The following is a 27,885-nucleotide window of genomic DNA, read 5'->3' as shown; positions in this document are numbered from 1 at the left end:
TGTACTTATATTGTGTATTGATCTGTGAACCACACTTTGAGTGGCAATCTTTAGGATGGCAGATGGGAAAAAGGCCCAGAGGACATTTTCTAAAAATAAGGCTAATTTTAAGTCATTTTTAAAGGTGAACGGACAGTAATAAGTGAATACAGGAAATGTAATGAACATACCCTTACTCTGTTTCACTTATAAACTCCCCAAAGTTATACAAAAGAAATGATTTGGAGGATATAGGATGAATGGTTTTTCACTTGTGCTGACCCAAGGTACAAGAGACCAAGTGTCAACTGCCTTTAACCTGGAGTAGACGGAATTTCTGGTAGGCAGAATGTCCTGCTTGAGTTTTACCAGGCATTTTCTGTTGTTATTTCCATATTGACTAATCTCTCCCTGATTTGCTCATTAAAAAAACCAAAACAAACAAAAAAACTATAAAGAAAAAGCATGTGGGTAGTTCTTGGAGACACAGAGATAAGCTTTGTATCTAGGTGTGATTCAAAACAATCTATTCTGGGGCGCCTGAGTGGCTCAGATGGTTAAGCGTCTGTCTTCCGCTCAGGTCATGATCCTGGAGTTCTGGGATTGAGCTGCACAGCAGGCTCCCAGCTCAGCAGGGAGTGTGCTTCTCCCTCTGCTCCTCCCCCTGCTCGCTCGCTCTCTCTCTCTCTCAAATAAAGAAATAAAATCTTTAAAAACACAACAACAGCAACAACAATCTATTCCTTCCCTATAGTGGTAAAGAGTAGAAGTTGACAATGAAACCAAAGTCCAACTCTTGCATATATATTCCAGGGTTGAGGCTATACCTCTATACAGGTACGTGTTCAATCCACCAATTAACAGTTTAAATAACTATGTCATGAATGTAAGAAGGTGAGAACATGCATCAGAAAGACACCTGAAGTCAGAGTAATAGAGACCAACAGGCGATAGTTTAGATTACGAACGCAGAACATCTGGGGTTAAATCCTAGCTTGATCACTTATTGGTGGTGCGTCTTTGGGCAAGATCCTCTGTAAGCATCAGTTTCTTTCTCTGTAAACAGGGATAATAATCCCTAATTCATAGGATGTTGTGAGGATTAGCACACTGCTCTACATCATCATCAACAGATTACCATTTAATCTCCCTGAACCTAAAATTTCTTAATTACAGATATCACGATCTTACCAAACCGTTAAGATTTTAAATGAGAGCTGTGTGAAGTACCTAACGGTGCCTTGTACAAATGATATACTCAATATATATGTGCTGAATTGACCACACAAAAACAAAGACTTTTAGAAAGCCACAAATGATTAATAAGCACCACAGAAAAGATGGCATTCTTCTGGCTGCAAGAAAAAGATCAACATGTAATGAAAACTTAAAAAAAGCATGAAATGATCTATTTAAATAAAAGCACTTGGTCTTGATTTGGAGAGCACCATCTTACCTGTATCTAGACCTTGTCGAAGCTCCTTGATTTTATTAGTTGAACCAGACTTTCGATAAATACCTTCTGTGTACAGTCCATGCATTTCAATGTAGTTTATGAGCTTTTCCACCACTAAAGGAACAGTTCGTTCTTCACTGGTCAAACGGGACAATTCAACCCCAAATTGTCGAGATGACAGCTCTGGATCATACTAAATGGAAGATAAATTTTTGTTTCCAAATACATTCAAACATCTTTAAATGTGTTTAACCAGTTATTTAAGAGGAAATATTTTATATTTCCCTGAAGTTTCATGCAAAGTTATAAGAGTTGGAGGGAAAGGGAATTATGGTTAACGCTGACAATATATATCAAGTCAGATGTTAGTTTCAATCCTTTCCCACTAGGAATCCCCTCAAAATATAAGAGGGTAGAGAATGAAGGCAGTGGCCTTCAATGCTCATGTAAACTTTGGGGATGTTTAACTGAACAATGATATCATAGCTAAAGGCAGAGGCACACACAGATTGGCCCATGATTCGTGTTCGAGCCCTTTCTTATTTACTTCAGTAGTGTATCTGATATCATAACCTTACTTACTATAGTTTATGTGACTGCAAAAGAAGAGCTTATCCTGAAGATTATTCGAAGTAATTCACAGAAAAGAAAAATACCAGGTATTACCTCTGAGACTGAAACCTTTTTTGTAAATCTTTTTTGTCTCTTCCTTCTCTTGCATCATTCTCCTTCTCTAACACAACATGCATTCTCTCCCTCAGTCCGCATCCAGTCAGTGCCAAGTTCTTGTGGTCAGTCAGCACACCCTATTTTTTCTTTTCTGTTCTATTGCCACCACCCTATTTCAAACCTATATGTCTGCCCACTTTAACTATTTCCAACAGCTTCTTGGTGAATTTCCCCACATCCATTTTCTCCCCTTTTAATACATTGTATAGTATATATAATCTACTTTAGTATCCAAAAAAACCTTCAGTGATTAACTAGTATGTATCAAAGTAAGGTACAAACATTCTTGAGTCTAACACTGAAGATATTTCTTGAATTATCTTAATTTCCCCTTCCAGTCTTATGTTAATACATTTGTCATTTATGTGCTAGGTAACAGGAAAACAAAATCAAGTAAGAGAAGACAGTCTTTACCCTAGGACTAGTGCTAAGACTAGCAGTGTTAATGTGTGGCGATAAGTAAACAGTAAAAACAGATTTATTAGGTAATATGGAGTCACGGAAATAAAACAACTAGATTGGGAAGGATTGGGCTGGGTAACAACTAATGACCTTCATTAAGACCTGATGCTTAACCTAACCGTTGGAAAGCAAATAGTACATAAGAAGAAAAGGCAAGAACCTTTTAAGCACAGAAAACACAGAAAAAAGTTAGGCAAAACAAACTAAAAGTAATCTGATATGGCTGAACTAAAAATGAGAAAACACTAGACAGATTACAAAGGGCTTCAGGTACTAAAGCACAAACTTTGGGTCTTGTCCTGACAGCTAACGAAATTATTATGCAATTTCACCTATATATACTCTGCATTCCAGCACTTAATTCTTAAGAGAATTAACAGCACATCTACTTTGAAGCATGTTATCTTAATATAAGGCAGTATCTCTGAAAGTTTCTCCAAGTCTGAGGTAGAAGAGAAAGGACATTTAATCTTAAAATATTTAGAGGATGCAAATTAAAATTTTGCCTAGGTTATTTACGTAATTTCATATTTGCAATAGAAATATCACTTTTCTACCTCACAGGGTACCACGAAGATTAAGTAACAAATGAACATACATAGCACAGTATCTGATACATGGCAAATGCTCAATAAACTGTTAAATACTGCTCGCTGCAATGATTAAAACAAAATAAACTTTACCCAAACTTCTTGCTATCACTGTGGCACAAACATGTGTGTATGTGTATGTACACATACACACATATAACCTCTTTATTTAAATGTTATGGCTATCCCCAGAGCATTAGGCATGTTAATAAAGATCTGTGAAAGCAGAAAATCAAAATACTTGATGGTATTAACAAATTTTTTAAATCATTTGATTTGAAACCAACTAATTTAAAGCATATATGCTAAAAAATTCTATTTCTTGAAATTAAGAGAAATTAATTTCACTATTTACAACTGAAAAAAAATTTGAGTTTTCTTTGTAAAAATATGTATTTATAGTTATTTTCCCTCCAAACTACCTTATATATTTTAAATAAAAATTCATTGAAGTATATGACTTACATACATAAAGGTGTACAAACTATTAAGTGTACAGCTTGACAGACTTTGACAAAGTTGATACACACTTGTTATCAGGACCCAAGTCAGGAAATAGAATACAACGAGCAGTATAAAATTCTCCTCAAAACCATCCCAGCCACTATGTATTTTGATAAATAATCAGCATATGTACGTCTATCAGTATAAATTAGTTTTACCTACTTTTCAACATTTATTAATGGTATCATATAATATGTTTACCATGAGTTACTTTCAACCATTCTTGAACTTTATATAAATAAAATAATATGGTATGTGCTCTTTTGTTTCTGGCTTCAACATCTTGTCTGAGTAAAAATAGCTTAAGCTCATATAGTATTCCATTATATAAATAGTTGACCCTTGAACAAGGGTTGAATCATGCAGGTCCAATATATGTGGATTTTTTTTCGATAAATACAGTATAGGGGCACCTGGGTGGCTCAACTGGCTAACGTCTGCCTTCAGCTCAGGTCATGATCTCAGGGTCCTGGATGGAGCCCACATCAGGCTCCCTGCTCAGTGGGAGTCTCCTTGTCCCTCTCCCTCTGCTCTTCCCCACTACTCGCACTCTCTCCCTCTCAAATAAATAAAAGCTTCAAAAATAAACACAGCCCTGCAAATCTATTTTCTTTCCTTATAATTCTCTTAATAACATTTTCTTTTCTCTAACTTACTTTACTGTAAGAATAGTATATAATATATATAACATACAAAATATGTGTTAATCAACCATTTACGTTATAGGTAAGGCTTCCAGTCAACAGTAGGCTATAAATAGTTAAGTTTTGGGGGAGTCAAAACTTATAACACAGATTTTCCACTGTGCAGTGGCATGTTGTTCCAGAGTCAACTGTATACCATAATTTATTTATACATTCTATTGCTGATGGACATTTAGCTTTCTTCTAATTTGGGGATATCTCAGTGCTGATATGAATGTTCTTTTATTTGTCTTTTGGCACAAACATTTATGTATATTTGCTGGGTATGTATCTTGGAGTGATACTGCTGAGTCATTAGAAATGCTTATGCTCAGATTTGATAAAGACTGCCAAAACGTCAAGATTACTTACGCCAACTTATACTCCTACCAGTAATGTACTAAAGTCCAAGCTGCTCTACAACCTTGTTAGGATGTTTTCCATTTAATCATTCAAGTGGGTATATATTTCACTATGGTTTCAATTTGTATTTCCCTGATTAGTGAAGGTGGACACCTTTTCACGTCTACTGGTCTTTTGTCAAGTGCTTGATTAAGCCATGTGCTCATTTTTCTACAGAGCTGACCATCTTTCTTACTGATTTTTGATGCTTTTTAGATATTGTAGATCCAAGATGGTTGTATGGATTGCAAATGCATTCTCCCACTCTGTGGTAGATTATTTATTGGTGGTTTCTTTGAATAATGAGTGGGTTTTGAATTTTATCTAATGTTTCTTCTCTTTAAGATAAACATATTTTTTTATTTGTTCAATGTGAATTTTATCACTTTTTATTTTTTTCAGGGAGAAAATTTTTCTTATTAATCTTAATTATGGTATAGTTAACATACATTGCTATATTACTTTTAGGTGTACAATATAGTGATTTAACGATTCTACATACTACTCAGTGCTCATCATGTTACGTAAGTGTACCTTAAACCCTCTTCACCTATCTTACCAATACCCCAACCAATCTCCCCTCTGGTAGCCATCAGAGTTTGTTCTATATATTTAAGAGTCTGTTTTTTGGTTTGTCTATTTTTTTCTTTGTTTTGTTTCTGAAATTCCACATATGAATAAAATCATATGGTACCTGTCTTTTCCTGACTTACTTCAGAGTTAGAATTATACTTTCTAGACCCATCCACGTTGTGGCATATGGCGAGATTTCATTTTTTATGGCAGAGTAATATTCCATTGTGTATATATACCACATCTTCTTTATCCATTCATCTATCAATGGACATTTATTTTGCTTCTATAATTTAGCTATTGTAAATAATGCTGCAATAAACACACGGGTGCATATATCTTTTTGAATTAATGTTTTCGTATTCATTGGGTAAATACAAAGTAGGGGAATTATAGGATCATGTGGTAATTTTATTTTTAGCTTTTTGAGGAACCTCCATACTGTTTTCCACAGCAGCTGCACCAGTTTGCATTCCAACACTGCACGAGGGTTCCTTCTTATCCACATCCTCACCAACACTTGTTACTGCTTGTGTTTTTCAGTTTTAGCCATTCTTTTTTTTTTTAATTTTTATTTTGTTATATTAGTCACCATACAGTACATCCCCAGTTTTTGATGCAATGTTCCATGATTCATTATTTGCATATAACACCCAGTGCACCATGCAATACGTGCCCTCCTTAATACCCATCATTGGGCTAGCCCAATCCCCCACCCGCCTCCCCTCTGAAACCCTCAGTTTGTTTCCCAGAGTCCATAGTCTCTTCATGGTTCATTCCCCCTTCTGTTTACCCCCCCTTCATTCTTCCCTTCCGTCTCCTACCAATCTTCCTATTTCTTATGTTCCACAAATGAGTGAAACCATATGATAATTGTCTTTCTCTGCCTGACTTATTTCGCTTAGCATAATCTCCTCCAGTCCCGTCCACGTTGCTGCAAATGTTGGGTAATCGTTCTTTCTGATGGCTGAGTAATATTCCATTGTATATATGGACCACATCTTCTTAATCCAGTCATCTGTTGAAGGGCATCTCAGCTCCTTCCACAGGATACAGTTTTAGCCATTCTGATAGGAATGAGGTGGTATCTCGCTGTGCTTTTGATTTGTATTTCCCTCATGGTGAGTGATGTTGAGCATCTTTTTCTGTTTGATGGCCATCTCCATGTCTTCTTTGGAAAAATGCCTTTCATTTCTCTTTTTGTCTGATTGCTGTGGCAAGGACTTCCAATACCATGTTGAATAAAAGTGGCGAAAGTGGACATCGTCTTATTCCTGACCTTAGGGGAAAAGCTCTCAGTTTTTCCCCATTAAGTATGAGGTTAGCTGTGGGTTTTCCATATATGGCCTTTATTATGTGGAGGTATGTACCCTCTAAACCTACTTTATTGAAGGTTTTTATCATGAATGGATGGGATACTTTGTCAAATTTTTTCTGCATCTATTGCAATGATCATACGGTTTTTATACTTTCTCTTGCTGATGTGATATATCATATTGATTTGCAAATGCTGAACCACCCCTGTATCCCAGGAATAAGTCTCACTTGATCATGGTGAATGATTTTTTTTAATGCATTGTTGAATTCACTTTGCTAATATTTTGTTGAGGATGTTTGCATCTATATTTATCAGAGATATTGGCCTGTAGTTCTCTTTTTCTATACTGCCTTTATCTGGTTTTGATATCAGGGTAATGCTGGGCTCACAGAATGAATGCGAAAGATTTCCTTCTTCTTCTTGTTTAGAATAGTTTGAGAACAGCTATTAATTAATTATTCTTTAGATGTTTGGTATATTTCAGCTGTGAAGCTGTCTGGTCCGGGACTTTTGTTTGTTGGAAGTTTTGTTTTGTTTTGTTTTTTAATTACTGATTCAATTTCATTGCTGGTACTGGTCCGTTCAAATTTTCTACTTCTTCCCTATTCAGTTTTGGGAGGCTATACATTTCTAGGAATTTATCCATTTCTCTAGGTTGCCCAATTTGTTGGCATACAATTTTTCACGATGTTCTCTTAAAAGTTTATATTTCTGTGGTGTCAGTGGATATTTCTGCTCTTTTATTTCTGATTTTGTTTGAGTCCTTTTTAATTTTTTTATGAGTCTGGCTAAAGGTTTATCAATTTTGTTGATCTTTTCAAGGAACCAGCTCCTGGTCTCACTGATCTCGTGGTTTTTTTTAGTTTCTATTTCATTTATTTCTGCTCTTTCTTTCTACTAGTTTTGGGTTTTGTTTGTTGTTCTTTTTAAATTCTTTTAGGTATAAGGGTAGGTTGTTTATTTGACATGTTTCTTGCTTCTTGAAGTAGGCCTGTACTGCTCTCAACTTCCTTCTCAGGACAGGTTTTGCTGCATCCTAAAGATTTTGGACTGTTTGCTTTTCATTTTCATTTATCTCCATGTATTTTTTTAAATTTCCTCTTTGATTCCTTGGTTGACCCATTCATCGTTTAGTAGCATGTTATTTAACCTCCAGGTATTTGTGTTCTTTCCAGATTTTTTTTTGTTGTTGATTGCTAGTTTCACATTGCTGTGGTCAGAAAAGATATACAGCAGGACTTCAATCTTTCTGAATTTGTTGAGACTTATTTTTGGTCTAATATGTGATCTATTCTGCAGAATGTTCCATGTGCACTTGAAAGGAATGTGTATTCTGCTATTTTAGGGATGGAATATTCTGAATATATATTTTAGATCCATCTGGTCCAAGTGTCATTCAAAGTCACTGTTTCCTTGATTTTCTGTTTGTGTGATCTATTCATTAATGTAATGGGGGTATTAAAGTCCTTTACTATTATTGTATTACTATTGATTACTTAATGTTTGTTACTAGCTGCTTTAATGTATCTTGGGTGCTCCCATGTTGGGTACATAAATACTTACAATTGTTATATCTTCTTGTTGGATTGTTCCCTTTATGGTTATATAGTGTCCTTCTTTGTCTCCTGTCTTTGTTTTTTTATGATTTTTTAAAAAGTTTTTATTAATTTTTTTAGTAATCTCTATATGCAACATGGGGTTCGAACTCATGACCTGAGATCAAGAGTCACATGCTTCTCCAACTGAGCCAGCCAGATGCCCCTGGGTGGCTCAGTCGTTAAGCAACTGCCTTCGGCTCAGGGCGTGATCCCGGATTCCTGGGATCCAGCCCCACATCAGGCTCCTCTGCTGAGAGCCTGCTTCTTCCTCTCTCACTCCCCCTGCTTGTGCTCCCTCTCTCACTGGCTGTGTCTCTCTCTCTGTCGAATAAATAAATAAAATCTTTAAAAAATTTTTTAAAAATCTGATTTGTCCAATACAAGTATTGTTACCCCGGCTTTCTTTTCACTTTCATTTGCATGATATATGCTTTCTATCCTTTCACTTTCAATCTGCAGGTGACTTTAAGTTGGAAATGAGTCTGTTGTAGGAAGTATCAACATGGGACTTGGGTTTTTTTTAATCCATTCCATCACACCACGTTTTTTGATTGGAGAATTTAGTCCATTTGCATTCTAAGTAAATACTGATACGTATGTATTTACTGTCATTTTGTTAAACTTGTTTTATGGTTGCTTTTATAGTTCATTTCTGTTCCTTTCTTCTCTTGCTCTCTTCTCTCATGGTTTGCTAGTTTTCTATAGTGATATGCTTGTATTCCTTATTCTTTACTTTTTGCATATCTGTTACCGGTTTGTAATTTGTCATTACCGTTAGCTTTATATATAACACCTTATGCATTTAGCAGTCTATATTAAGTTGGTGGTCACTGAAATTTGAGCCCATTCTTTACTCCTCACCACTCCCCATGTTCTAGGTATATGGTGTCACATTTTACATCTTTTGTTAGTCCCCTGGCTGATTTTTATAGGTACACTTGTTTTTACCACTTTTATGCTTCCTGTTTTTCTTTTTCTTTCTTTTTTTTTAATTTATTATGTTATATTAGTCACCGTACAGTATATCATTAGTTCTGATGTGGTGTTCCGTGATTCATTGTTTGAGTATAACACCCGGAGCTCCATGCAATACGTGCCCTCCTTAATACCCATCACCGGGCTAGTCCCCTCCCCTCTGAAGCCCTCAGTTTGTTTCTTTTCTTTTTCTTTCTTTTTTTTTTTAATTTATTATGTTATATTAGTCACCGTACAGTATATCATTAGTTCTGATGTGGTGTTCTGTGATTCATTGTTTGAGTATAACACCTGGAGCTCCATGCAATACGTGCCCTCCTTAATACCCATCACCGGGCTAGTCCCCTCCCCTCTGAAGCCCTCAGTTTGTTTCCCAGAGTCCAGAGTCTCTCATGGTTCATTCCCCCTTCTGTTTACACCACTTCTTTCTTCCCTTCCTTCTCCTACTGATCTTCCTGCTATTTCTTATGTTCCATAAGTGAATGAAACCATGTGATAATTGTCTTTCTCTGCTTGACTTATTTCACTTAGCATAATCCCCTCCAGTCCCATCCGTGTTGCTGCAAATGTTGGCTAATCATTCTTTCTGATGGCTGAGTAATATTCCATTGTATATATGGACCACATCTTCTTTATCCATTCGTCTGTTGAAGGGCATCTTGGCTCCTTCCACAATTTAGCTATTGTGGACAATGCTGCTAACACTGGGGTGCATATGGCCCTTCTCTTCACCACGTCTGTATCTTTGGGGTAAATACCCAGTAGTGCAAATGCTGGGTCATAGGGTATATGCTTCCTATTTTTCTTACTACTCCTACTTATGGTCGGTCTTTCCTTTCCAGAGTCCCCTTTAACATTTCTTGTAGGGCTAGTTTAGTGGTGATGAATTCCTTTAACTTCTGTTTGTCTGAGAAACTCTTTATCTCTCCTTCTATTCTAATTCATAGCCTTGCTGGATAGAGTATTCTTGGTTGTAGGTTTTTTCTTTCAGCATTTTCAATATATCATGCCACTCTATTCTGGCCTTCAAAGTTTCTACTGAAAAATCAGCTGTTACCCTTAAGGGGTTTCCTTGTATGTATCTGTTTTCCCTTGCTGCTTTTAAAATGATCTCTTTATCAATAGTTTTGGCCATGTTAGTTACTGTCTTCGTGTGTACCTCCTAGGGTTGATTTTGTTGGGGCCTCTCCGTGCTTCTTGGATCTGGATTTGTTTCCTTCTTCATATTAGGGAAGTTTTCAACTGTTACTTCCTCAAATAAATTTTCTGCCCTCTTTTCTCTCTCTTCTCCACTGGGGTCTCTACTGTGTGACTGTCATTAAGCTTGATGGTGTTGCAAGTTCCCTTAGTCTATTTTCATTTATTTTTTTTTTCCCTCCCCTGTTCAGTTTGATTGCTTTCGATTACTCTGTCCTCCAGGCTGCTGACCTCTTCTTCTGCTTCCTCTAGTCTCCTATTTAGTCCATCTAACGTATTTTTAATTTCAGTTATTAGGTTCTTAATCTCTGGTTCTTTCCCAAGTTTTCTTTTGAGGGTCTTACTGAGGTCCTCCACTCTTATCTCAAGGCCAGTGAGTATCTATATGACCATTACTTTAAATTCCCTATCAGGCATATTACTTCTCTCTGCTTCATTTAGTTCTCTTGCTGTGATTTTTATCCTGTTCTTTCATTTGGGTCACATTCATCTGTCTCCTCATTTTGTCTAACTCTCTGGGTCTGTTTCTATGTGTTAGGAAAGTCCGCTACATCTCCTGCTCTTGAAAGTGGTGGCTTTATGAAAGAGAGGTCTTATAATGGCCTACAATGCAAAGTTCCCTGTTCACCAGAACCTGGTGCTTCAGAGGTGTTTCCTATGTGTGTTGTATGCACCCTGTTATTGTGACTGAGTCTTCAGTCCAGTCATCTACAATGGCTCTCTCTGCCTGTTGTGGGCAGGGCTTGGTCCCTGTGTTGTTAGTGGGCCAGTCTGGGGCCACCATGGGCTTAAGTAATCAGACCAGGAGTTTGCCAGAGATGCAGCAGCACTGAACTACTGGGTACTTTCCCTGTGTTGTCTCCTGAGACGCTTTTGCTGGTGGGCAGGGCCTGCAGTTGGACATGATGTCTGTCCCTAGCCCACTGCTGGGGCTGCAATTTATACTGGTATGTGTTGTTATGTTTCACTCTCTCCAGAGCAAGAAACACTTTGGAGTGGTGCTGGCTCCTGTCAGGGCCACTTGTACACTACCAGGCTCATGGTACCACTTTGGATGGTCTCTGGCCAAGGGTGTACTGGAGGGGCCGTTTCTACAGGAGAACACAGGGGCAGATGCACTGTTAGCAAGCTAGGTGGAGAGTGGTGTTGCAGCACTAGTTATTGTAGACGGCTGTGTATCTAGGCTGGCATCAAGGAAGGAAATGGCACCCACCATCTCTTCTGTTCTTGGAGAAGTCCCCAAAAGATCCCTGCCTCTCCATATTCTGAGATTAGGAAATAAATCTCCTTCCCATATACCCCAGGCATTTTTCAGAAACTGCTGCTTCTATGCTGTATCTCAGCAGGACTGTTTGCTATTCTGTCTCTTTAAATGTGAGGGCTCCACCTTCCTGGGTCCCCCAGAGCCAAGACACTGTTTTATTTCCAGTGTTCGGATGCCTGGGTGGCTTAGTTGGTTAAGCATCTGTCTTCGGCTCAGGTCATGATCCCAGGGTTCTGGGATGGGAGTCCCACCTCGGGCTCCTTGTTCAGCGGGGAGCCTACTTCTCCCTCTGCCTGCCACTCCCCCTGCTTGTGCTCTCTCTCTCTCTCTCTGACAAATAAATAAAGTCTTTAAAAATAAATAAATAAATGTTTAGTGTTAAGGCCCACTGATTGTTAGGTCCCTCTGGTCTTCAAAGCCAAATGCTATGAGGACTCTTTCCCATGTGAGTGCCCCAGACCTGGGGTACCTGGTGTGGGGTCCGGTCCTCTCCCCTGTGTCTGTGCAGTCCCTCTCTCCCACACAGTCCAGTGGGTCCATTTAGCTCCCACTGCATGTCCTCTCTTCCTACCCTCTTCAATGTGGCCTATTCTCTACATTTAGCTGTGGAGAACCTGTTCTGCCAGTCTTTGGGTCATTTTTCTGAGTTATTTACACTGATGTGGGTATTATCTAGTTGTATCTAGGGGACAAGGAGAGCTTAGGATGCTCCTATTATGCCGTCTTCCCAGGAAGTCCACATCACTTGATTTTTGAATGATAAACCACCTTTGTATTCATAGAATAAAAACCAACTTTATCACAAGGTTTTTTTTTTTCATTTTTTACCATTAGCACAGATTCAATGTGCTAAGAATTTAAGACTTAAATATCTATGCAATGATATAGACTGACCTACAATTTTCCTTTATTGTAATACCCCCTTCATGTTTGACTTCAAGGTTTCACTATCTTCATAACTCAATTTTGGGGGAAAAATTTATGACATATTCACTCCTCTACTACTCTCTGGCAGAGTTTATAGAAAATTAGTGTTGTTTCTTTTTTAAACACTGGGATGTAGTCAATGATGAAACTATCAGGCCTGGAATTTCTTTGTGGAAAGATTTTCAATTACTAATTATTTTAATTGATATGACTCTTCAGATTTTCTATTTTTTCTTAGTTTAGCTAAATTGTATTTTTGTGGGAATTTGCCTATTAAATTCTCAAATTTGTTAGTATCATCAAGGTATCCCCTAATCGCCTTTAATTTCCTTTCTAACATATATAGCATCTATACTGATACATGAGTTTTTTATGACAATTTGTTTTTTAGAAGTTCTTTTTATTGATCACTCTTGCTAAGAGTTTATCCACTATTTTAGTCTTTTCAAAGAGCTCAAATTTGGCTTTCTAGATTTTTATCTCTTAACAAATGCTTTTGATTTCCTTTATTTCTCTTTATTATCTTCCTTCTACTGCCTTTGGATTAAATTTGCTAAGATTATTTTTTCCTATCTTCTAGAAATAGAAGGTTAGACCATTTTCTATCTTTGTATCCTTTCTAACTGTATACATTTAAAATAACTATAAATAGTCCTCTAATCACAACTTTTGCTATACCCACACTTTTGTTCCTAGTCATACTTTTCATCATTTAGTTCAAAATGTCTTTTCATTTTTATTGTAATTTCTAAGAATACTGCTTAAATTCCAAGTATTTGAGGATTGTCTAGTTATCTTTATGTTGATTTTTAGAGCTTTATTTCACTCTGGTCAGAAACTGTACTCTCAATATTTTCAATCCTCTGAAATTTGTAATGACTTGCTTTTTGACCCAACATATGATCAATTTTCTCAAATGTTCCATGTGCACTTGAAAAGACTGTATTCAGGCAGTTGTAGGAGGCAGGGTTCAATACATATCAACTAGTTCAAGTTTTTTCATCGTGTTTTTCATATCATTTAACATCCTTATTAAATTTTTGTCTGTCAGGTATCGAAGCAATAATGTTAAGACTCTTATAAAGTTAGAATTTTCATATCTCCCTGACAGCTTGACCATTTTATCATTACAAAACACCTTTATCTGAAGTAATGTTTCTTGCCCTAAAATACACCTTACTATTAGTATAGCTACACCACCTTTCTATAGGTTAGTCTTTGCATGCTATACTATCCTTTTGCTTTTAACCTTTCTGTGTCTTTATATTTAAGTATGTTGCTTGTAAACAGCATATCACTTGAGAATTTCAGTTGGTTTTAACCTAGTCTTTTAATTGAAAGTATCTTGCCTATTAACATTTAAACTAATCACCAATATATTTGGAGTTATACCTACTAATCTATTTTCTTTTCTGACCTAATTTATGTTTGTTTCTCTCATTTCTTGTCTTTGTTTATATTAATCAAGTATTTTTTTGCTTTTCCATTCTCCCATCTTTATTAGCTTTTAAGATATATATTCATTTGCTATTCTGTTAGTGGTTACTACAACAAATATCCATAACATATTTAAATCTAATGTATTTTTAACACTTTAACCACTTCCCAGATAACCCAGAGACCTTAGAATAGTTTAACTCCATTTACCCAACTACCTTGTGTGTTGTTGTTGTTGTTGTCAGGCATTTTAATTCTATACACAATTGGCCCTTAAACAATGTGGGAGTTAAGGGCACCAATTCCCTGTGCAGTCAAAAATCTGCATATAATTTTTGAGTCCTCAAAAACTTAACTACTAATAGGCTATTGATGACTAGAAATCTTACTTATAACATGAACAGTCAATTAACACATCTTTGTATATGAATTAAATGCTGTATCCTCACAATGAAGTAAGCTAAAGAAAATGTTATTAAGAAAATCAAAAGCAAAATACATTTGCAGAACTATATTTATCAAAAAAAATCCATGTAAGTGGATCCACGCAGTTCAAACCTGTGAGGTTGGTCAACTCTAAATTTTAAGTGTCACAAGACATTATATTTTTAGTCAATATTCATTTAAATTTACAAATATTATTTACTCTTTACATTTCTCTTTATTCTTTTCTACATTTCTGTTTCCATCCAAGATCATGTTCCTTCTGCCTGGAGAACCTCCTTTAGTATTGCTTTTAGTGCAGGTCTGTTGGTGACAAATTTTGAGTCTCTGTTTGGAAATGTCTTCACATCATTTTCACTTTTGAAGGCTACTGTCACTGGGTACAGAATTCTGAGTTTGCTTTATTTTCTTAAAACACTTAAAATATGCCAGGCCACTATCTTTTGGCTTCCATCATTTCTGTTGAGAAGTCAGTTGTCAGTCTTTTTCACCGTTCCTTTAGCAGTGTTTCTTCCCCTCCCCCCCATTACTTTTAAGAAGTTTCTTTTTCTTTCACGTGTAACATTGTGCATTTGGTGTGGCTTTCTTTGTAATTTATCCCACTTTAGGTTAAAAATAATTCATGAACCTGTGACTTGATGTGTTGCCCATTATCTTTTAAAATGCTGCTTTTCCTTCATCCTCTTTCCTTTCTTCTTGGACTCCTATTACACACATTTAAGAACCTTTCATCCTTTCCTGTATGTCTCTCATACTTATTTCTATATTTCCCCATTCTTTTCCTGCTCTCTGCATTGGATATTTCTACTATCTTTCAGTTCACCAAATTTCTCTTCTCCTATGACCAATATGCTGTTAAGCTCATCTTCTGAATTTATAATTCTAATTGCATTTTTTATTTTTAGAATCTCCATTTGCCCCATTTCCATTTTCTGATAAAAAAGAAATTTTCTTTTTATCTATTATTTCAACATATTAGTTAAAAAAAATTTAAGTTCATGTCTGATAATTCAGCAACTGGGTCATCTATGAGTCTATTGATATTATCTATTCTTTTATCAGTCTCATTTCTTAATATCTGATATTATATATAAACAAATTATAAAACTCTGGATGATGCTTTCTCTCTTAGGAGAGGATTCACCCTATTCTCTCTGGTGGGTAGGCAACTTAAGGAATGGATCATCTTAATCTAATCATGGACTGCCTCAAAGCTAGTTTTCAGGTTTTATGAAGTCCCGCCTATCAATGATTCACTCCCTTTCCTAGAGTATAGCTCTTTAGAGGTCTCACTGAAAGTATAGGGTATTCACTAGGGTCCCTCTTTAAAGGTGGATCATTACATCTCCAATTTTTCTTTCCTTAGCAATGTGAAACTACAGAAAAATCTAATCTTTTTTTTCTGTTTAGCTTCTTAGCCTTTTACCCCATGTAGCTTAAGAATTCAGAAAGTGCCTTGAGGGAAAAACCTCTAAATTTCAGGGTTATATATGATTATATATCAATAAAAGCCTGAAAGCTTTCAAAAATCATTGCTTCCCTGAAGATAAAGTATCAGAGTACATGTTTAATATCTTTTAGATCTCTGTGTATCCAAGTGGAAATATGTAAAAACATCAATGGATTTTGCTGTTAATGTTAAAATCTTTAGTTATAGCCTACCACTTTCAAGACAATTCCTAGGAAGACTTATGAACATTTAATGAAGTAGGAAATCTTTAAAAGCAGTGTTTTAATAAATTGTCAGCAGTGAAACCAGTTTAGTAGCTCTCCCAAGTAGTAAAGGTAAATATAGTTCCAGGAAAATCAATTATACAAACATATCCATATATATATATATATATGCTGGATCATGACATAAAATGTATTTCTGTGATTTGTGGTCAAAAAGTTTGAAAACCACTGCTCTATAAAACCATCAAAGAGGACTTGATTTCCTTCACAAGGCAGAAAAGATCAACAGACCTGTTATTTATTACTCATAGATGGTAATTTCTTACCTTTTTAGAGCACTTGGCTGTGGTTTTCAGACAGCATTTCTTATGACAAGCATATTTGCATACTGAAAAACAGGATAAGAATGCAGCACTTTTAGAAGTCTGTACATCAATGGCAGGAGCTTAAAAAGTTTACAACTTTATTTTGGACATAAATTTTTTTCTTTAAATCTGATAATATCATATACATACGTGGTATGGTATTAGAATAAAAAAGGATTTAACCCATTCTACTTAGAAAAATGAAGTTGAAAAACATGCCTAAAATTTCTAACTACTGTCTATGAAAAAGCTTTGAATCTTTCAAGACTGTCTGTTCCTCCTTCCTGCTCCCACTACATTCCTACAGAATACTTTCTATCTTTCTAGCTCGATTCACAAATTAGTCTTTATGCTCCTCGAATATGCCTCTCTACAATCTATTAAAGTGCCAGAATTACCTATTAAGAATCATTCCAATGGGTAAGAAAGGCATTACTGCCAAAGACCCTTACTGAAATGAAAACAAGGTACAAAGCACATTAAGATAGAAGTAAAGCCTTATTTTCTTAGAAAGGCCAGAACAGAGCTCTGAGGAACCAGAACATAAACAATATCAGTTGTGACTGGGAAGACAAGATAAAGAAAATGTTCAGAAGAGAAATTATTCCTTGGAGTAGCAGAGAACAGGGTGGCTAGGCAGTTGACAGGCGGGAAGAAGCAGTGAGAGGGAGAATACTGAAATATATTTGAACTAAGTCATTTTGTTACACCAGCTGTAGCTCCTGGATATCAACACCTAAATATCCTTCTTGAGTTTCTAAAGTATAACTTGTGGGGTTTTCAAGGCTGAGAGGGAGGCCATATCATTCTGCTGATGAAATCACCAGTATAATCACAAAGAAAGTTGGTTAATTCTATTAAGAAATCAAATCAAGCCAACCAAAGTCATAAAAAAGCAGAATTTTTACATTTTCAGTTTCAAAACACAGAGAAAATTATGCCAAACCTAAAAGATTCAAATTAACATTAAACAGTCAAGTTAATGGTAAACTACTTCCTATTTTGCTCTCAATATAATTTTTTAGACTACTGGTAATAAAACAAAAAAGAAACCACTGCTGAACGATAGAGCAAATGAACATTATCTAGCAATAATGGTGATTTCACTATGGCAAACATGACTTTCATCCTTGTCCTACTGGACAAACCCTTCCTAATATTTCATTCATTCAGTTCTGGCCCAGTAGTAACCAAACCTCACAGAACTACTGAAAGCACCAGAGTAGATGTATGGCATGGAGACATAGAAGCTAAATGTCCTCTGTAAGCCAGAACCAAGGTGACCTAAAAAAAAGTCTCAACACCCATTCTAGGATTTATATACTCTAATGAAAAGATTACAGTAGAAAAAAGTATCTTTTTTGTTATAATCTAATTATTTTTTTCATTAATTCATCCATCCATCTACCCAACAAAAACTTATCAAAACTTGTAATACCAGAACTGTTCTAGGCACTGGTGATACAGAAGAAACGATTAAGCTTCCTGATCTTACAGAGCATACATTCTAGTGAACAGATTGACAACAAGAAAACAAACACATACTTAATATAATTTTGGGTAGTGATAAGTGCTATGAAGACTATAAAGCTGAGTAAGGGGACAGAGAATTAAGGGACCAAGTGGCATTTTAGATAGGACAGTAAGGAAAAAGTTCTCTAAGAGGTAACATTTGAGTGGAGACACAGATTAACTGAAATAGTCAAGCTAGTATCTGGGAAAAGAGCATTTCAGATAAAGTATGCTGCAAGTACAATGAGCAAATAACACCAAAATACCTGGTTTGGCTACACAGAGTAGGGTAAAGAGTATAGTGAAAAGAGGCTAAAGAATCAGGAAATGTAAACTACTCCTTTCATGTTAACAAAGACATGAGTAAACTTAGAAAATAGAAATGTCAAGTGGTTAAAAAAACTCCTCCAAGATCACTCATACTGGCTAATAAATACAGTAACAGTATGGTGAGAGGGTAGCTGTCTTCCCTCAGAGCAGCTCTTCCTCTGGCTTCAGAGAAGCTCAAACTGAGTCCTCAGGCTATTAGATGTGGATAAAAAAACTTCTAGAAGGGTGGCTTGACTGTGAGTCCAGGGAGCAGGGACAGGACCCTTCTTAGCCACAAGCTTAAAGTGGGACCCCTGGGAACCTGGGGAAGTCAGTTCAGGTCTCTGGACTTGATTTTGTGCTTCAAAGAATGGCTATATGGGGATCTCACAAAGTACATGGGTTCTGCCAGATGTTACAAGAGTTTTATAAGCAAAAAGAAGGTTCATGGTGAAATGTCTGCAATTGCTGCAATGAATTCCTTTAAAAAAAAAAAAAAGATCATTCATACTTACATTTGCAAACAGAGGCTCGGTCCATTATCCATATCAAAGAAGAACAGTACTCACAGTATGTAGGGATGCTATACTGGGTAGCCTTAAAGATGTGACCATTGTGCTCTTCCACCTGAATGCAAAAACATAGTTATTTATGTTAAAGCCAACATAGTAAATGCTGCCCTAACATGGTCAGCCAAAGGGAAATCCTTCAATCACTTGTTAAGTCTTCAATGGACACTTATTCCAGGAATATACACAATCTTCTGAGAAAGTAAATAAAAGCAATACATGTGGTCCCTGCTTTCAAAAAGCTAACAATCTGGTAGAGAAACAAGACCAACTTGTATGAAAATTAGAAAGCAATGCTATTAACATATGAGAGCTGTCTTATGCGACTCTGAATCAGCATGTAAAATAATAAAAGAAATGGTCCTCAAATTTTATTTTAGCCTCAAGAACTTTTTACATTTTTGAAAATTATTAATGATCTCAAAGAACTTTAGTTTCTATGAGTCATACCTATTGATATATATTGCATTAGAAATTAAAACTGAAATAAATTTTAAGTATTTATCCAATTCACTTAACATTAACATTAAACACATTACCTGCTAACATAAGTAACATTTTCATGAAAAACAACTATATATTTAAATCAAAGTGGTGACAAAAGGGGTATTATTTTATGGTTTTGTAAATCTCCTTTATGTCTGGCTTAATGAAAGAAACACAGATTCTCATATTGATTTCTACATTCAATCTGTTGGCACTACGCAGTTTAGTTTGAAATACATGAAGAATATCCACCTTCATACAGACATAAAATTGGAAAATGGACAATTTAATTGTCCTTTCAGATAATAATATAACATCAAAACTCTACAAATGGTAACTTAAAGGTTAACTGAAATATGGAATCTAAAGGCACACCAAGGAACTCTTCGTAAAATCCATTGTTGTATAACTTTTACTTTGAAGTAGCATTAAAAAAATAAAGATAAGCCACAGACTCAGAGAAAATCTTTGCAAATTGTTTCTTTAATAAAGGACTTCTATCTAGAATATATGAAGAACTGTTACAACTCAATAACAAGAAGATAACTTGATTTAATAATGCACAAAATAGAGGCCCATGGGTGGCTAAGTAGGTTAAGTGGCTGCCTTCAGCTCAGGTCATGACCTCAGGGTCCTGGGATTGAGCCCGGAGTTGGGCTCCCTGCTCAGCAGGGAGTCTGCTTCTCCCTCTGTCCCTCCCCCTGCTCGTGGTCTCTCTCAAATAAATAAATATAATATTTTTTTTAAAAAATGGACAAAATAGTTAACAGTTTATCAAAGAAGTACAAATGGCCGACACACAAAAAGATGCTCAAAATTATTAGTCATCTAGGAAATGCACGATGAGAGACTACTGCATACCCACTAGAATGGCTATAATTAAAAAGACAACAACTATCTGTTGGTAAGGATGTGGAGAGACTGAACCTCTCAGATACTGCAGGTGGAATTGTGAAATGGTGCACTCACTTGGAAACAGGTAGTTTCTGAAAATGTTAAACACAGAGTTATGATATGACCCAGAAATTCCGCTCTTAGGTTTATAACTAAGAGAACTAACTGAAAACATATGCCTACATGAAAACCTGTATGAGAATGTATAGCAGCATTATTCATAATTGTCAAAAAATAGAAATGACCCAAATACCCCATCAAATGATAAAAGGATAAATAGAATATGGTATATCCATACAATGGGATAGTACTTAAGCACTTTTTAAAAAAGACCAAACCACCGATACACACATCATGGGTGAACCTCAAAAAAACATTATGCTGAGAAGCCATATGCAAAAGACTACACATCCTATGATTCCATTTATAGGATTCCATTCTACAGTAAAACTATAGAAACTTAGCAGTTGCCTAGAGGTGGGAATGGTAAAGGGCAATGACTGCAAACTGGCACAAAAAATCCTTTTATAATGATGCAAGTGTTCTAAAATTGGATTGAGATGATGGTTGTGACTGTATAAATTTACTAAAAATCACTGAATTGTAAACTCAGAAGGGATAAATTACATCAGAAGTACATTCGTCTCAAGCTGTTTGAAAAAACCTTTTAGTCTATCCTGTACTTCAAATGGACGTTTTCACCTATACATGATTTTATAGTGTTAGGCGTTGGTCATCTGGAAAATACTGGTTCACTGAGTTATGCAACTCTTCTAAATGTTGACACATATACCCTTTCAAAAGGTCATATTCCTTCATATTACCACCAATCTCATCAGAAAATTCCTTACTGGAAAGCTATCACACTCACAAGTTTTCCACAATTCTAATTTTTGCTTGAAAGCTTAAAACTTTTCCACTGTTAACAAATACTGTTAGGTGTTTTCCTTGAAGTGACAGAGTCGCTTAATTCATTTTCAAAAAATGTCTGCCAAGTCCCAAAGTCTGAATAAGTACAGCCCTGTCAATAAAGTAAAAGTGATGTTCTATGAAAAAAGTTGCTAGAAACACATGTTGATATAAAACTTGTACACAAATGTTCATAGCAGCATTACTCCTAATAGTCAAAAAGTGGAAAAACCCCAAAGGCCAAAAACTGACCAATGGATAAATAAAATGAAGTGTATTTATACAGTGGAATATTATTTGGTTATAAAAAGGAATGAAATATTACACATACTACAACATGAATGAATCCTGAGAACAGTATGCTAAGTGAAAGAAGACACACACAAAAGGCCAATATTTTATGATTATTTTTTTACCCATAAGTAATGACCATAAAAGGCAAATCCACTTGGATAGAAAGTGATTGGTGGCTGTCAGGACTAGAGAAACAGAGAATGGGAATGACTGTTAACGAGTACAGACTTTCTTTTGCAGGTGATGAAAATGTTCTAGAATTATATAGTGGTGGTAGTTGCCCAATATAGCCAATATACTAAAATCCACCAAAGTATATAATTTAAATGGTTGAAATAGTGAATTTTAGGTCATATGAATTTTGTCACAGTTTTTTAAAACTTTAAAAGTTTTTTAAAACTAGATCCGTTTACAGCTCCACTGTACAAGTGATCTTTTTTGAGACAACCATCATATGCAGCTATAGCATACTTCCCGTTCCCATTTGGAGAAGCTGCCTTGATTTGTGCTAAGTTGTCAGCAGTTCACTCATGATTTCTTTTGTTCAACTCAGTGAAAAAGGGAAAATAATGTCATTATTATTATGAAAATAGCTTTAATTTTGCAAAATCCCTGAAAGTATCTCAGAAACTCCTGCATATCACCTAGAAAACTACTAAAGAGTTTATGTAAGTACAGAAAAAGCATAGAAGGATATACACCATACTGTTAACTACAATGATTATCTCTGCTGAGATAAAACACCAAGTAATAAATATAGCATGAAATAATAAAAAACCATATATGAAAAGCTTTAAAACCCTCTTAATGGACACAAAAATAGACTTGCACAGATGAAAAGATAAAAAATCATAAAGATGTCAGTTCTCTGTATGTTAATTTATAAATATAAGGTAATCTAAGTAAAAGTACTACTAGATTTCTTCCCCTCAAGCCGGACAACTGAATTCAAAGTTAATATGGAAAAACAAGTAAAAATAGCTAGAAAAGATCTGAGAAAGAAAACTGGCCCAGGGCGGGGGCGGGGCACCTGGGTATCTCAGTTGGTTAAGCATCTGCCTTTGGCTCAGGTCATGGTCTTGGGTTCCTGGGATGGCCCCTGAGATGGAGACCTGCATGGGACTCCCTGCTCAGCAGACAGTCTGCTTTTCCCTTTCCCTCGTCCTCTCCCTCTGCCCCTCCCTGCCAGCTCCTGCGTGTGTGCACGTACTCTCTCAAATAAAATCTTAAAAAAAGAAAGAAAGAAAGAAAGAAAGAAAGAAAGAAAGAAAGAAAGAAAGAAAGAAAGAAAAGGGAAGGACTTAGCCAGATAATAAAAGCTCAATAGTTAAGGTAGTATGGAACTGGCTCATGAGTACTCAGATCAATTAATGGAACAGGATAAAAAGATCCAAGATAAAAGAATCCAAAAACGGTAACATCTCAAAGTAGATAGGTAGAGCAGACTTTTAAATAAATGATGATGGGTTTGGGAAGAGGTAAAATTAGATGTGTAATTCATATAATACACTAGGATAACGCCATAAAGATCAGAATTTAAATGTAAAAAAATGTGACCATCAAAGTATTAGAAGAAAAAAACTGAAAATTTCTTTATAACCTTTGGGGTGGGTAGTCTGTGACCCAAAATTCAGAAGCTATGAAAGAAAAGTTTGGTAAGTCTAATTTCATAAAAGTAAAAATTTTCTACATAGCAAATAATATTAAAAGGCAGCATCAAGTAACAACTGGCAAACTGGGGAAACATATTTACAACTCATATCACAGACAAAAAGTAATCTCCCTCATATATGAAGTTCCCAGAAATTGAGAAAGAAGACTAAACCCCTACAAAAACAAGCAATGAACATATATATATATGCTACAGGAGGTAAAAATGTAAATGGTACTGAAGCATAAGAAGATACTCAAACTCATTGATAATAAGAGAAAAGCAAACTAAAACTACAGGGAGATATAATATTCTTTATCTACCAAACTGGCAAATCTAAAAACTTAACAACCCACTTTCATAGTTGAAACAGAAATGTGATTATTCCTGCAGGTAATATAGGCAGGACCCTATGACCAGGAATTCCAATCCTATGAATCCTTGTCCATTCTTTCTCACACACACGAGTTATTCTTCATGCCATTATTGTTTTTAACAGAAAAAGAAGAGAAACAACCCAATGGTCCAGAAAGGAATATTAGACAGATTTCTAGAACTATTACTTTAGTCTTCTATTGCTGTTGTAACAATTTACAATAAACTTGGCAGTTTAAAACAACCCCCATTCATAACCTCCCAGTTTTGTAGGCTAGAAGACAGACACAACTCTCACCAAGCTAACATCAGGTATTGTCAGGGCCATGTGCCTTTCAGGAAGCTCTGGAGAATAATCTATTTCCAATTTCATTCATATTGTTGACAAAATTCAGTTCCATGCAGTTGTAGGATGGAACTCCTGACTCCTTGCTGGCTGTTAGCTGTTCTCAGCTTCTAACAGAAGGCCATTCACATTCCATGGCTAACGGTTCCCCTTTCTCCATCTTCAAAGCTATCAAAGCGGATTGCATCCTTCTCATGCTTCCACTTTCTCTGACTCCTCCTTCTACCTATGTCTTCTACATCTTTCTTCAACTATATCTCTCTGACTGACTCTTACGACTTCCTCTTCTGATTATACTGGGCTCATCTGCACAATTCAGGATAAACTTTTTATGTTAAAAACAGGAGGTGATTAGCAATCTTAATTCCAACTGCAGTGCCTAGATTAGTGTTTGGTTGAATAGCCAGGGGACAGGAACCTTAAGAAGGACTTCTTAAAGATTCTGTCTACCAGAGACACAGAGTGATTTCCTAAATATATTGTTCAATGATAAAAACAAGACACAAAGGAGTATTATATAATTATATAATATGCTAAATTTTGTGTGAGAAAGGATAGAAAATAAGCATATGTCTTATTTCTTATATTGAATTAAGAAACATTGGGAAGATAAATAAGAAACTAACAACAATATATACCTATAGAGGACAAAGAGGGGAAGGGGCAAAGAGGGGAAGGGGACAAAGAACGGGAAGGGGCAAAGAGGGGAAGGGGCAAAGAGGGGAAGGGGCAAAGAGGGGAAGGGGACAAAGAGCAGAGAAGTACACACACTTTTCAAAAGATGTTTTAATAATATAAATGTATTACCTATTAGAAAAAATACTCTTCAAAAAGAAATTATATTAGTACAGACTCACAGATTCTTATTTTATCCAGTGGATTATAATCTTTCCCTGTCCTTTATTTCAATGCTCCAACTGTCACAAATTTGTTCAGTGGGAGTCGCTTGAGGCTATAAATTAGAAGGAAAAACTCATCTTTAAGGCAAAAATTCAACTAATGAATACAGAATGAATGATGGAATTTAAAAAAACAGTATTTGGCAACCATCATAGTAATAACTGATTTAGTCAAGAATCATCAGGGGAAATTAAAACTAGTGGGTGAGAGTTTGAAAGACTAGAAGGACATTTACACAGTCTCAAGTATCTTCCCACAAGATACTCATCAATTACAAAGGAAAATAATAGTAAATTTGCTGGGGTTTTTTGTTTGTTTGTTTGTTTTTTGGAAACACCCTTACAGACATCAAATGTAATGGGACAGATAGATATCATATCTCCTGACATCAAACACTGAGAAAACACAGCATCTCTTCTGTGATAGTCCATGCCCAAAATGCATAACATGAATCTAATCATGAAGAAATATAAGACAAACTCAAACTGAGGAACAATTCTGAGTAACTGGTATATGTTCCTCAACAATGTCAATGCAATGAAACCTAAGGCTGTGGAATTGTTTCAAAATAGCCTAAAAAGGCATGACAACTGAACACAACAAAGATCTTTTGCTATAAAGAGACAATATTGGGACAATCGATGAAATCTGAATAAATCTGGGTGAAGAAACATAGGGTTCTTTTACTTCTCCTGCACATTTTCTGTAACTACAATTATGTCAAAATGAAAAGGGAGAGGGTAGAAGAGAAGGAAGGGAGGGGCATGCAGAGGAGAGGGGAGGGGAAAGGGAATGAAACGAGAAGAACTGGTCTAGGTGAATGAGAAGACAAGCAGAGAACAGTGATAAATAAGGCTAGACAAGAGTACAAGGGAGATCACGCAGCTCCTTCAAATCGCTCATGCATTCACTCATTCAATTAAATATTTATAGATGCTTACCATCTGTTAGGAACTGGAATAAGTATTTGCTTGTAGAAAAGAATGTTAACAATATCCATTAGAAAGAATTTATTTTAATATAGAGCTGCAAAGCTCTAGCTGGGCACATGACTGTTCATCTAAAGTTTACATATTCCAGCTTCTTTTGCATCTACGAACAGCCACATGAGTGGTTCTGGACAATGAAATGTGACTGTAAGTGGTGCGCGCCACTTGTAGTTCATGCCTAGAGTTATGGGCTCTGTTGCCTTTTCCCTATCCCTGCTGGCTGAGATGCAGACCAAGAGATTGAGACCTGAAGCAGTGACTCTGAAAACAGGTATTGAGAGCAGATGGTAAAAGTTCCACAGTACAATGGAAACAAACAAAAAAAGTAATTGTTTCTATAGATGAAAAGATGTCATGGAGAGGGGAGGAGGTAATGATTGAGTTGAATAAATGGAATTGAGTAAAGGCACAAAAAAGAACAGTATGCTTGAAGGAAAAGTAAGGACTTTTATTTTTTTTAAGATTTTATTTACTTATTTGAGAGAGAGAGACAGAGAACGAGCAGGGAGGAGGGGCAGAGGGGGAGAGAGAAGCAGACTCCCTGCTGAGCAGGGAGCCCAATACGGGGCTGGATCCCAGGAACCTGAGATCATGACCTGATCTGAAGGCAGCCACTTAACTGACTGAGCCACGCAGCCACGCAGGCACCCCAAAGTACTTTTTTTTAAGCTGGGAAATACACAAAAATAGCCTTCAACAAATTGCAGAAGAAATACTCAACCATGTTTAGAAATTATGCAAAGAAATGTTCTGTGATCACTCAAAATCCAATTGGTAAAACTTAGGGGAAGTACAACTGAATTACAGTTTAACTCAGAAAACTTATATATTAGTAACTATATTTATTCTATCTCAAGAAATGACATGTTAACAGGATAGAGTTAATCTTCATGAAAAGCTTGGCCAGAACTGAGCTTATGTTTCTCTAACATTGTCTAGAGGCAAATGACAGCCAGTTCACAAGAATGAATCTCTGGTTTTTTCTTCTGATGTTAATAGGTACCAATACAAATCAGAGAAAAAAATTAAAAGGGAACAAGATTTTAATAGTGACTATTTCTATTAATGATTTCTTTTATTCTTTACTATTTTCTCTATATTTCCAATGTTTCTTAGTAAATATGTGTTAATTTAAAAACGCAAATGTAGGAGGACTCTGAGCTCATCCTGTCCCATGCGTACAAGTAGGTATCACCAGTATCCAAGTCAAAACACCAGAGAGTGAACTGAAGACAAGCAAAACAAACTCCACAACTAAATATAGAGAAGAAGCTGCATTGAAGGGTTAAGAAAATCAGAAAAATAGGGGCGCCTGGGTGGCACAGCGGTTAAGCGTCTGCCTTCAGCTCAGGGTGTGATCCCGGCGTTATGGGATCGAGCTCCACATCAGGCTCCTCTGCTATGAGCGTGCTTCTTCCTCTCCCACTCCCCCTGCTTGTGTTCCCTCTCTCGCTGGCTGTCTCTCTCTGTCAAATAAATAAATAAAATCTTTAAAAAAAAAAAAAGAAAATCAGAAAAATAGAGGGAGGCTTCCCACAGGAGGGAAGGAGATACATGTGTAGAGAAGGCAAAGAAACGGGTCCTCACACCAGGCAGCTCACATGGGGAAGAATAATGCCCATAACATCTAGCTTAAAAACCCAAAGGAGCTGAATTCAGTGAGTTTGGAAAACCAATGGGACTTGCAGACTGGAGCTTTAAAAGTCATCTGACTCAGTACTGGATAAGCTGGGAGGGCAAGTGATAGCTGGGTCGCTGCCCTCAAAGAGACAGCAGCCTATGTGGAAAGGCAACATAAAAATGGCAGTTTACACAATGCTGGGGGCAAACAGGAGACCTATATGTTAATGATGATTTGGAAGGCTTTTAGGGAACTTCTTTGAAAACAAAGGAACCTGCAATTTACCATTTTTCTCCCCCTCACCCCCAGCAAAAACACAGAGCCACCTGGGGTAGGTGGGGCTGCAGACACTTGTAGCCTTGGCCCATGGATCAGGGGGAAAAAACTTTTTTTTAGATTTATTTATTTATTTACTTGAGAGAGACAGAAAGAGAGAGAGAGAAAGCAAGACAG

General features: G+C 36.2%; 1 protein-coding gene across 9 annotated transcripts in view; it reads right to left on the bottom strand.

The window, feature by feature from the left end:
* Positions 1–27,885, bottom strand: part of MYO9A (myosin IXA) — a 282,647-nt gene that overhangs the window by 36,620 nt on the left and 218,142 nt on the right. For all 9 annotated transcript variants that reach the window (XM_045795282.2, XM_087856814.1, XM_045795281.2 and 6 more), the window contains 3 exons: positions 18,914–19,025; positions 16,539–16,600; positions 1,436–1,628 (listed from right to left, as the gene is read on the bottom strand). In XM_045795282.2, coding sequence (XP_045651238.2) covers positions 1,436–1,628; positions 16,539–16,600; positions 18,914–19,025 — 367 coding nt within the window. The remainder of the gene's footprint in view (positions 1–1,435; positions 1,629–16,538; positions 16,601–18,913; positions 19,026–27,885) is intronic.

The sequence above is a fragment of the Ursus americanus genome, chromosome 28 (assembly GCF_024610735.1).
Source record: "Ursus americanus isolate L20-20 chromosome 28, mUrsAme1.1.p, whole genome shotgun sequence".
Taxonomy (NCBI): domain Eukaryota; kingdom Metazoa; phylum Chordata; class Mammalia; order Carnivora; family Ursidae; genus Ursus; species Ursus americanus.
The sequence above is the reverse complement of the archived record's forward strand: the minus strand, read 5'-3'. Positions and strand labels throughout refer to the sequence as shown.